The 13147-nt window shown below is 42.7% G+C and overlaps 1 protein-coding gene across 1 annotated transcript in view; it reads right to left on the bottom strand.

The window, feature by feature from the left end:
* KCNIP2 (potassium voltage-gated channel interacting protein 2) overlaps nt 1-13147 on the bottom strand; it is a 259164-nt gene that overhangs the window by 57221 nt on the left and 188796 nt on the right. The window contains 1 exon segment of the mRNA XM_030204787.1: nt 3904-4028. Within this exon segment, the coding sequence (XP_030060647.1) occupies nt 3904-4028 (125 nt within the window).

The following is a 13147-nucleotide window of genomic DNA, read 5'->3' on the forward strand; positions in this document are numbered from 1 at the left end:
AATTACTGCATGAGTAACATGTGAGCCCTTACTGCCTACTATATAGGCGGCGGTAAGGCTCAGGCAGAAATGACCACTCACTAATTTGGAAATAAAAATTCTGCCATTTTAGAGCCATGCTAAAAAGTGTCTGGAGCACACGGGAAACCCATGCGTTAAACCTACCGCTGACCACTTTTTTGCATGGCTTAGTAAAAGGACCCCTTAGTATTAAATCATATTCAAAGGGTTAATGTACATTTTTACTTAAGAAAAGGAGTATTTTTCTATGACCGATGATTAAATATTGCTCACCACACTACTTATTTACTTTTGATAGCGATTACTGAGGTTATATTAAAATAAACTTTAGAGTGTTTAGACATTTATATTCCAGCAACTGTATGGGATTTTTGGGTGTGTCTTTTTACAGATGATGCATAGATCTGCCATAAGGTGGAAACTAGATGGCTCAGGAAAAATAAAGAGGGAGCTAAGAAAATTTGAGAAAATGTCAGGGGTTCACTAACTAAAGATAAAAATGAAAAAGTGTAAAGCCATGCATTTAGGGTGCAGAAATCCAAGGCAGCACTGCTTGATTATAGGGGGAAAGAAAGTATTGTACAGATAAGGAGACAAATTTCAGGGTGATCATATATGATAAATATAAGGTAACAAACTAGTGTATGAAAGCAGTGCAGACAGCTGAAAGAATTCTGGAGTGCAGAAGGGATGGTATTACCAGTAGGAAAAGGAGGTGGTTAAATTCCTTTATAAAAGTCGTCTGTGACACCTAAACTGGAACACAGTGTCCAGTTCTGAAGATCATATCTCCAATGAATAAAGCCAAATTAGAGACATTCTAGAGAAGAGCTACCAAAGTGGAGTCTATACCATAAACTCAACGTGTAATTAAACTCTGGAATTCGTTGCCAGAGAATGTGGTAAAGGTGGTTAGCTTAGCGAAGTTTAAAAAAGGTTTGGACGGCTTCCTAAAGGAAAAGTCCATAGACTGTTATTAAAAGGACTTGGGGAAAATCCACTATTTCTGGGATAAGCAATATAAAATGTTTTGTACTTTTTGGGATCTTGCCAGGTATTTGTGATCTGGATTGGCCACTGTTGGAAACAGGATGCTGGGCTTGATGGACCTTTGGTCTTTCCCAGTATGGCAATACTTATGTACTTATGTAAATCAGAGCTCAGGACTAAATATGTATACTTTAGAAATGAGGTGGGGGCTGGGGTGAGTGTTGATATAGATGTTTGAGTACTGGAAAAATATTAAAGCACAAGGAATTTCTTCAGTTGAAAGAAAGTTTTAGGTTAAAGTGTCATGATAGATGGCTGAAAAGTAACGTGCAGTAACATAGTAGATGACGGTAGATAAAGACTAGTCTACCCAACAAGATAAATTCATAGCATATGGTATGATATGATTACATATGCATACTTGATCTTGATTTGTCCTTGTCATTTTTAGAGCACAGATTGTAGAAGTCTGTCTGGCACTGGCCTTGTTCCCCAACTATTGGAGCGCCCATCGAAGCTCCACTCCAGCCTATCCAGATCTGTCCAGCCATGATCAGGGTACATCCGTATAAGTCTGTCTGGCATTGGTTTTATTTCCCAGTTACTAGAGTTGTCATCTAAGCACCATTAAGTTTGTAGAAAAGTACTTCCCAACGTTATTCGTGTGTTGGCCCTCCTGCAACCTTATTCATGTCTTCTAGTTCTATCGCCTTCCCATCTCTAAAAAATAATTTTTGTATAGTAATACCTTTCAAATATTTGAATGCTTGTATCATATCATCCCTATCTCTCCTTTCCTCCAGGGTATACATCATTAGGTCATCAAATCTCTTCTCATATGTCTTGTGGTACAAACCCCATACCATTTTTGTCACTTTTCTCTGAACTGCTTTAATAGGAATAGAGTCACAGAAAATATCTGTTCACAGAAAGAGTGAAAGATACATGGAAAAGCCTCTTAATGGAGGTGATGGAGGCTAGAATAGTAGCAGAATTTAAGAAGATCTGTAGACATTAGAATGTGGGACTCCAAGTCTGTGAAGTGGTAGGTTTTGAAGTATTGTAGCAAGAATAGTCAGACTAGATGAGCTTTGTGGTCCTTATCTGCCTCCTTTTCTACACTGAAGTAGCTGTTTGACTAGTCCAATAAATCCCTAGAGACTATCCAGGGCATGTAACTCAGTATAGCAGAATTACTTTTTTTTCATGATATTTTATTGATTATAAAAATACAAAACATACATAAAAATGCAAACCCTCCCTGTTTCTCACATGTATATCAGACTGGAAAATTAGTGTAATTCTATCAGTGGTATATTTCCTGTTTTAAAACTGAGGTTCCATACTGATTTGCCATTATCCCCCTTATTCTATGGTGTGTCAGAGGTGCCAATAATTGCCATTGATATGTGTAAGCGCTAGGCACTATTCTATAAAGTACACATCAAAGTTGCTTAGTGCATAACTGGGAGGGGGCATTCATATGGGCGGAGCATAGGCAGGTTATGGGGTGCAACTTATAGAATACTAGTGGAACCATGCCCGTTTCCTCAACAATGAAATGGGCCCTAGGAAGGCTATCATGTAAGCTTTTTTTTTTCTCTCTTCCCTGCCCTGCACTCCCATCCATGACCCGGGATTCTCTCCTCTACTGTGCTCCCATCCCATCCATGTCCATCAATTCTCCTCTGCCCTGCCCTCCTCTTCCCTTCCTTCCTCCCTCCTCTCGATGTACCGCGATTCTCTCCTCCCCTCGATTTGTACTTGAACGTTCTCTGGCTGGCTGGCGCTGGCTTCCATTCCGTTCGTAACATCCCTCCTGACGTCAGCTCGCCTCCAGCGTTCCCTTCCCTCTCACTGTTCCGCCCTCTGACGTCATTATGTCTTGATATGAGGGTGGGACAGTGAGGGGGAATGGAATGCTGGAGGCTGGCTGACGTCAGGAGATGTTACAAACCCAGGCAGCCAGGAGATGTTACGAACCCACGCAGCCAGACATGGAACAATGGAGGTGCAAATTATTATATAGGATACGCTTAAATGCACATTACACAGTGCACTTAGGTGTGCCAATTTACACTAGCCACTGAACTGCCATAAGTGGGTGTGCCTACAGTTTGGAGCACCAATGGAGCTTTGAGCTAGTATTTATAAAGGCTTAGGTGTGCCTAAATGCCGTTAGAAAATTGGAGCTATGCATGCCCCATTATGGGGCCTTCATCTTGAAAGTAACAAAATCAAGGAGAGCTCACTCCGCAGAACATGAAGGATACACAATACACAGTAAAGTGAACGATGGTGGCAGAAGATCTTTATTCAATGGAAAGGACCCGACATGGACCGTGTTTTGGCTCTAAGGCTTGCATCAGGAGTCTGCGACTTCACATTAAAATATAGCATCCATTTATAGGTGATCAAAACAAAGCTCAAAGTCTTTAAAAAGCTTAATGTTGGCAGGAGCAGATGTTTGGCAATGCAGACATTCTGATACCTGAATCTCATCTCACTTGATGCTGTATTTTAGTGTGAAATCGCAGACCCCTGACATAGACCTTAGAGCTGAAACATGGTCCGTGTCAGATCCTTTCCACTGAAGAAAGATCTTCTGCCACCATCGTTCACTTTGTTGGGTTTTGTGTAGCCCACATTTTGAAGCCAGGATATAGAAGTGCCCTCTATATGTTTTCAACAGATAGAGAGAAGCTGTGGTCTAAGGGTCAGAGCACTGGATTATGATACAAGAAAACCTACATTTTGTCATACTGCTGGTTCCAAGAGCAACTGGCTTTATTTTCTTCTGCATCCTGGACCCAGGTGAAAACCAGAGGACTGTGTTAATATGGCTTTCCTAGTCAACAAACTTAATCATTATTGAATGTGAATGGCACTCACATTTTTAAAGCCTCGATATAGGACCTGCAGTTCCTTTTTGGTGAATTTGGTTTGCTCCTCTAGTTGCTCTAGGCCCTCAGGACGATGGCACACAGTGGACAGTTCAAACTCATCTTCCACGTTGTCTGTAATAAATCGAACAGAAAAGCAACATCTCAGAAACAAGTGAAGGGAAAAAGGGGTGCTAAAAGTCTCACCCTTCCATTCCTGGTCTCATCCCTGAAGATTCATTTATCACAGCATAAGGATATTAGACAAGCATAAAGGCAATACAAATGACATGTAAGTAAAATATTTTCTTTTATAGTCACCTAAGCTTACTGTATATCCAGTACTGAATGCTACTTACTGCTCTGTGAGTGAAAAGTTATATGAACACCTGTGCACAACAATTCATTTATTTCCATTAATGAGGTTACTGTTTAATGCTGTGCACTTTAAGGGTTTAAATGTTATAGTTATTTTAATCAACTAGCAGTTGCAGAGTTCCAGTATGCAAATTCATTAAAACCAATAAATCAAAACTTTTAAAAACATGTATTCATGTATAAGCATCTGTAACAAAGCAATGCAATACAGAACATGTTGAATAAAAAAAAACCATGAATTCAAATGAACACACTGCAGCATACAGTGCTTAATTTCAAGTTTAACAATCCTAAAAGCACATATAAAAATTCATACTATTTATCAGTTCTCATTCTCTAACATTTCAGCCAGGGTATTCATACACACACATTCAAACCACTGAAATTAAATACTATCCACACCCATCCTGTTAGAATATCAATGATATGCTTTGATGTCCCCATGCATACCTCCTACCCACCCCCATCCTCCCACCCTGTCAGACTGTCATAGTAATGCTTGAATGTTTTCACTTATATACACTGTCAGCTAGCACATTTGCTTATTTCCGATCTGAGGAAGAAGGGCGACCTTCGAAAGCTAATCAAGAAATGTATTATGTCCAATAAAAAAGGTATCATCTTATTTTCTTTTCCATGTTTTATTTTGTTTGATTTCTATTGATAAGTAAAAGAAGAGGAAATTCCATCCTGAGTTTCTTCTGCATAGAACTGTGGTTGCCATGTTTGTTCACTTAGGGGCCCTTTTACAAAGGCGTGTAAGGGCCTATGTGCATCCAGCGCATGCCAAATTGGCATTACCACCCGGCTACAGCATGCCCTGGGCTGTATTTCCAAATTTGACGCGTGCCAAAAACACACAGTAGAAAATATTTTCTATTTTCTACCATGGGGCGCCTACCCAGTAGTAAATGGCAGTTGGCGTGTGCTGCATGCTTACAATCCGGGTAGCGCGTGAGACCTTACCGCTAGGTCAATGGGTGGCAGTAAGGTCTCAGGCTGAAATTAGACTTGAGCTGGTTTCAATTTTAGCTCACGTCCATTTTCCAGCCCCTTAAAAAAAGGCCCTTTTTCCTAGATGCGGTAAAAATGGCCCAGTGTATACCCAAAAGATGTGCTCGAACTACCATAGGGCACTTTTTACTGCGGCATAGTAAAAGGGCCTCTTAGATAAGTTGTAGGTGACACCTTTTTATTGGATTATCTTCTCTATGATAAAAGTTTGAGAGTTATTCTCTCTTCATCAGGTCAGTGAAGAAACAAATCACTGGGATTAAATAGTACCGATTCATCTACTTCTGTAAAATGTTATAGATGGCCCAACCAACATAAGAGGCATAAAACACTTCACAGGGGTTGCCTTCCAAAAGCACAGGCAGGGAAGAATGGAGCTTGAGAGGAAAGAACATGTGGTTTGAATGACCCAGTTGAACCTCTAGTAGCAGGACCCCCAAGGAATACTGCAGGTTGGAACGGTTATCTCCATTTCAGGGATCTGGAATGGAGCAGGCCATCAAGTGCATCTGGATTGTCAAGCTCCCAAAAGGTCTGCTGAAAGAGCATCAGCCAATCCTGGTATCTACAGGGAAGCTTTGACCCAAATCACTTAAATTGCAGTGAAGCAGCAACTTGAGAAAATTCAAGGGGACAAAGCCTACCATTGGGTCGAGTTAAACACAAGCCAATGACAAATCCTCTGAGACCTAGGAAGATTTAAACAAGCAGGAAGAAGGTCATACCTCTGCAGCAGTAAGAAAAACCTCACCAATCCAGCTGGAAACAGCTGCCATACTATAGTTCATCAATTCCCACTCTTATCTCCAGGAACCCTATACATAGTAACATAGTAGATGACGCCAGAAAAAGACCTGCACGGTCCATCCAGTCTGCCCAACCAAGATAACTCATATTTGCTGCTTTTTGTGTATACCCTACTTTGATTTGTACCTGTGCTCTTCAAGGGCACAGACCATATAAGTCTCCCCAGCACTATCCCCGCCTCCCAACCACCAGCCCCTCCTCCCAACCACCGGCTCTGACACAGACCGTATAAGTCTGCCCAGCACTATCCCCGCCTCCCAACCACCAGCCCCGCCTCCCAATCTTGACTAAGCTCCTGAGGATCCATTCCTTCGGCACAGGATTCCTTTTTGCTTATCCCACGCATGTTTGAATTCCGTTACCGTTTTCATTTCCACCACCTCCCGCGGGAGGGCATTCCAAGCATCCACTACTCTCTCCGTGAAAAAATACTTCCTGACATTTTTCTTGAGTCTGCCCCCCTTCAATCTCATTTCATGTCCTCTCGTTCTACCACCTTCCCATCTCCGGAAAAGGTTTGTTTGCGGATTAATACCTTTCAAATATTTGAACGTCTGTATCATATCACCCCTGTTTCTCCTTTCCTCCAGAGTATACATGTTTAGTTCAGCAAGTCTCTCCTCATACGTCTTGTAACGCAAATCCCATACCATTTTCATAGCTTTTCTTTGCACCGCTTCAATTCTTTTTACATCCTTAACAAGATACGGCCTTCAAAACTGAACACAATACTCCAGGTGGGGCCTCACCAACGACTTATACAGGGGCATCAACACCCCCTTTCTTCTGCTGGTCACACCTCTCTCTATACAGCCCAACAACCTTCTAGCTATGGCCACCGCCTTGTCACACTGTTTCGTCGCCTTCAAATCCTCAGATACTATCACCCCAAGATCCCTCTCTCTGCCCGTACCTATCAGACTCTTCCCACCTAACACATACGTCTCCCGTGGATTTCTATTCCCTAAGTGCATCACTTTGCATTTCTTCGCATTGAATTTTAATTGCCAAACCTTAGACCATACATCAAGTCAAACCTTGTTTCTCTTCACTCTCAGAGCTGAACCAAACCAAGATAGGCTTGGCCAGGCATGAAAAGTGTTACTGTCTCATCACCTTTGCCTACCCCCTACTCACTCTTACTAAGCTGACCCCCCCCCCCCCCCGCCATTGCCGACCCCGCTGCCGCTGCCACCACCAACTTTGCTCCCCCTGCCGACAAGCTTCTCGACCCCCCTCCCACCGCCAACCCGCCGTCGCCTACCTTTGCTGGATGTGCAGGACGTCAGAAACAGAAGGAAGCCTTTTGCAGGAAGAAGAGGACCTCAGCTGGCGGGGGTTGGGGTCCCCTGCCAGCAAAGGCAGGCGATGGCAGGTTGGCCATGGCAGGGGGGGTCCAGGGCCAAATCTACAGGGGCCCAGGCCTCCCCTGGCCCCACATAGCTATGCCACTGCTACATTTAGGTGCAATTCTGTATTTATGCACACAAATTTTGGGAATGCCCCTAACCATGCCCCCAAACTGTTACATGCAATAGAAGTTAGGTATAGATCTGATATGTGTGTAACATCATAGGTGCAAATCTGATGTGCACCTAACTCCTAATTAAGCCCAATTAATTATCAGTGCCGATTGGCTCATTATTCAATTAAGTTACATGCACACATTGGGCGTGTGCCTAATTTTACACAAATAACTCTAGAATTTGGGGGTAATGTTCTAATATGATAAAAAAAAGAAAAATAAGTTTAAATTAGATTTAGTAGGAGCGTGATTGCTGCTTAGACTAACTTGGGAGCCCTTTTAATAAACTGCATTGTGCGCTAATGTGTGCTTAATATGGGAAAAACCTTTACTGTAAAATGTGTTTAAATGTTTTCTGGTAGTTTGTCAGTGTGTGCTAACTCACACGTTAGCTATTTTTTTTTACTATGTTTTGCTGGGGGCATGTTATGGGTGGAGAAAGGGCATGGAAGCATTAACTAGCTAGTGTGTTCATATTAGTGTGTGCTAACTGATGAATGCAGATTTAGGCCCAGATGCACTAAACGTTTTTCATCGTTAAATGAGCCCTCAAGGAAGAATTTCCTATCCTTTCCATGCACTAAAGCCTATTTTCCGACGACAGTAGCAGCTAACGAAAACTGAATGCAGATGAGCAATTCTTCTACAAATCCCATTGAAATGACATGCACTAACCTTTTCCGATTCGTTTAACGCAGGAGAACACCGTGAAATCTAACGAGAGTCTGTACCTCTCGTTAGGGCTGTCTGTCTGCTAGAAGTTAACAAAATCCAATAAAAAAAATAACTGGGGGGGCGAAAATGCGTTAGGGGCGTCCTTTATTGACGCCCCAGGTCGCTGCTCCCCTCTCCCTCAGCACCAAAAAAGAAAAAAAAAAAAAGGATCGGGAGGGGGCAAAGGCACTCGTCATGAGCATCCCGTATGGATGCCTTGCCCCCCCCCCGCTGCTCCCCGCTTCCCCCCCCCGCACGAAAAAGCTCCAATTTTAGCAGCCCCGGGCCAGCCCTCCTCCCTTCCTGTATTCTCCCACACTAGCTCCGCCTCCTGCCATGCTCTGGTCCCGTGCCCCGCCCCCTCAGAGGAGGGCGGGCCCAGGAAGAAAGAAGGGACGTCTGAGGAGGCCTTCTGACTCGCCGATCAGCTGTTCTTGCCCGTGCAGCAGAGGTGAGAGGCGCTGCACGGGCCGGTAAGGCAAAGGGGGGGGTCGTTGGACGGGGGAGCGGCAGCCACGACCAAAGGGGGGAGGCGGGGGCGGGGCACGGGACCGGAGCATGGCAGGAGGCGGAGCTAGTGTGGGAGAATACAGGAAGGGAGGAGGGCCGGCCCGGGGCTGCTAAAATTGGAACTTTTTCGTGCGCGGGGGGGGAAGCGGGGAGCAGCGGGGGGGGGGGCAAGGCATCCATACGGGATGCTCATGACGAATACCTTTGCCCCCTCCCAAAACACACGTGTTTGTGGGGTTTTTTGCTTTGACAGCTGGGCCTTTGTGGCATGCGCAAAGCAGCCAGCATAACGCTTGGGCTGCTCTGCGCATGCTTTAGGTGCTGATTAACGACGGGTTTAACGATTCTGTGATACATCCTACTTTGCAATACCGATCCGAACATTTCTGGAGTGTTTTTGTAGTGCATGCCTCGTTTTTAAAAAATCATTAAGCACTTTTACGATTCTTATTTTTTAACGTTTGGTTGATGCATCTGGGCCTTAATACTGGAACACTTAGCACCTCCTAAATGGGAGATGGTAAGTTCACCTGCTTTAACTTTTTTTCAAGTAATGTGTGCCACAACCTGAAAATAAAATAGAAAAATACCTACAATACTGCCAAGTTAGAAATGGGGTTCGTGCATGGGAAAGTCCTACTTTCAACACGCTATGCTCATATTCTAATACGGTTTAGTAAAAGGGCCCCTTGGTTAGAACATACTGAAGTAGTTTATAAAAGGCAAACACTGCAATCTCCAGCAGAAAAAGAGGTTGTATGCACAATTTTAGGAAACCTGCAAAAATAAGGAAAGGATTTATAAAAACGTTTTTGCTGATTTCCGTTAGCATTAAAAAAAATTTACATTCAATTATTTTTCCTTTTCTTTTCATGTGTGAAAGGGTTTGTAAATATCCAAAACATTCCCAAAGATCTAATATGTGTTATATAATTGCTATATACCATCTTGGAGCAGGAGCAAATGTTTTTGTGTCTGAGAACTGCTGAAAACAAATTAAAAGAATACATTTATTTGAAGAAGCCAACATTTGTACAACACATTTGTGGGTGGTATACAAGTCATTAAGGAGCCTCTATTTTGGCTCCTTATCCCGCAAACTCCAAATACCTTTTTCAAACTGCAATAAACATCTTCTCTTTTTGCCAGATATTTCCTGAATATTAGCTTTTATGACAGTTGCTATGTGATATTTGTTTTCAGGCTTTTCCTTCCAGAGGCCATAAAAGCCTATGGATGAATTGATACCCTTAATAATGAATACATGATATTTATAGCTTCTGATTTTGAAAGAAAGAGGGTAACATTATAGTACATTACATCCAGTGCGCATGTATAATTGTATACTGATAGCCTAGTATCTGATTTATTTACTTGGATGTCTGTGGCGAGATCCTTTAGTCAGGTGTATTTCTGCAAATGTAGGGTGACCATACAGCTGTGTGTTAAAAGGTTGGACAGGATTATTGCTGAGGTGGATCGGAGGCAAATATATGCGTTTTTAAAACTCCCATAAACGGAGTCCCATGTGGTTCTGGCAACAGAAAACTGGCAAAAGAGGAAGCAGTCTTTGGAAAGAGGACTGCCCGGGTCTCCTCCTACCCATTGGAGTACAATGAATAAGGAGTGGGGGAAACAGCTAGACCTCTGCAGACAGCAGTGGCTCCCTTCTTTCCTGTCCTTTCTGCCAGCAGCTGCCTTATTAGGGTAAATTTTGTGAGCTACTGAATTAATACATCATAGAAGGCTCCCCTTAAGCATTTGAGCCCAAGGGCCCAGTGGAAGAGCAGCCTAGTGGCCAGTGCAGCAGCAGACTTTGATTTCAGGGCACTGGGTTCAATTTCCACTGCAGCTCCTCATGACTCTGGGCAAGTCACTTAACCCTCCGTTGCCCCAAATACAAATAAGCACCTGTATATACCACATAAACCGCTTTGAATGTAGTTGCAAAAACCACAGAAAGGCAGCATATCAAGTCCCATTTCCCTTATCTTTATCCTACCTTAGGGACATGATCAGCCACTGCATCTATGAAATTTTTAAAATTTCTTAAGACAAACAAGGCCAGCCCAGCCTATCCCTCTTCACATGGAGTTATAGCTGCCTTGTCTATGCTTTTCACTTCCAGTATTGAAAGACAAACTGAACAGTAAGTTAACTGATACTTGTGAACTGTATTGCCAAAAGATTTACTGATGCCGTGCCTTAACCTGAATGATTAAGAAGCACATGAAGAGTGAGCCTTATTGCCCTCTACTCATTACCCTGGGTCTTCTGCCTGTATTCTCTTGAGCTCTACCAACAATTATTGTAAGACAAGTCAGTTAAATAACAGTGCAAACAAAGGAAGAAGAAAGGAAAAAGTAAATTCACTTGCTTTCACTGACTGAGGGAGTGGATTTTGGCCCACAGCAAGGCAAGAGTTTGAGGAGGCGCTGCTTAAGAGCTTTTTTGTGTTGGCTGGGAAGATTGCCTGAAAATCACCAATTAGAACAACAATTAATAAAAGCAGAAACTCAACACAATTACGAGAATTAAAAGAAATCCAGCATTGTGCAAGTAACAGTGTTGGTAGGAAGTTCTCATGTTTTTTTCCATCTTTTCATCCCGTTTCCTCCTGCTGCTTTAGGCTTCCATATCAATTAGGTCAGAGCTGGGATTGAGCATGTAAGACTTCATTCACAACCACCTGGGGTTATCCCTTTTCTATATTATATATCACCTCCCAATTTACATAGCCCACTGAACTGGTCATCTATAATCATGATCCACAGACAATGGCTCCCTCCACAACGTAGGAACATGAATCTTGATTCTGGCCACTTGGGGGGTAATTCTATCATTATGCACTTACATATAGGCACCCAGAGGGCATCTAATAGGTGCATATTTTATAAAGAAAAGTAGGTGCCTAATTTCCTTTATAGAATACTAGCATAACAGATAATATATGTGCCTATAATTTAGGCATAGGCCTAATGCCAGCCATTGAGGTGGCATAAGTATGTGTGCTTAAGTGCCAGTGACACATGCATAACATTTAGTATTATGTATGTAAATGTGCACCCTGCTCATGCGTCACCCAGAATCTGCCCATATGCATGCCCACCTGCAAAATACGCACTCTTGTAAGATATGAATGTATTTACAGAATAGTGCATAGGAGCATATCTGGGATAAGTGCGCATATGTGCACACATACATGCATATATGCTAGTATTCTGAACATTTATACCCGTAACGGGTATGTAAATGTTAGCGCCTTCTTTATAGAATTATTCCCTCAGAGTCATGGCTGAACAATAGCTGGGGTTTCTTTTCCACTACAGGCTGTGAATGTAGCTTCCACAGCATCCCACGTTCCAAAGGGTGAGTTCTAATATTCTAAAGAAAGCAGAACAATATGATTTGAATTGTTTTGTTTTCTCATTCATGCAATATTCAACATACAGCATCTTTGCTGTAGTTTTTTTTTATCAATGCATCATTTGGTTGCAATAAGTTGTTCCTGGTACATGCAACAGATGTGAGTAAACTTGCAATTTCAGAGGATACTGCAGAAAAGAGACAGAATTTCCTTCTCTTGCTGCACTGCTTTAGAAAGGAGGAGGGGGCAGAGGGAGGAAATCAGTCCTGAAACATAGAATATTAAATTGTCAAATGACATTGCAAATTAACTGTTATATATTGTTTTGTATTTGAAGTTTCACATCCAACACTGAAAGGAACAGTATGTTGACAACTTGCTTTGGAAAACTTTATTTTTCTTAGCCCTACTGCGGTGGGAAACCAAGCAACATGCATGTTAGAAATTTTATGATTTATGCATAAGGTGCTTTGGAATCATAAGATAATATACAGTAATGACATTATCATTGACAAACTAGCACAACTTTTACAACCTCAGAACTGTTTAGGATTCCAAACATGCAAGAAGGACCAATTCCAGTTGCCTTACGAGCAAGGGAAGAATTTAAGTTGAAAAAGTGGCTTTATTTTTTCATAACCATTCTACACTAAAAGCCCCATTATCCAGCCTCTCCCTTCCCTCAGAGTACCTTCTCTCTTCCCAATGTCCTCTCTCCCCCTAGAGCTCCTCCTCCCTCTCTCCCACGTCACCTCTCCCTCAGTGATCTTCCTCCCTCACTCCTGTCTTCTCTTCCCACATGTTTCTTCTCCTAGTGCCCTTCCTCCTTCCCCCCAGTGCTCCGCTTCCCTCTCCCATGTCCTCTCTCCTCCTCCCAGTGCTTCTCCTCTTTCTCCCCAGTACTTCACCTCCCCCTTTCCCATGCCCTCTCTCTCCTCC

Source organism: Microcaecilia unicolor, chromosome 5, assembly GCF_901765095.1.
Source record: "Microcaecilia unicolor chromosome 5, aMicUni1.1, whole genome shotgun sequence".
Classification (NCBI taxonomy): domain Eukaryota; kingdom Metazoa; phylum Chordata; class Amphibia; order Gymnophiona; family Siphonopidae; genus Microcaecilia; species Microcaecilia unicolor.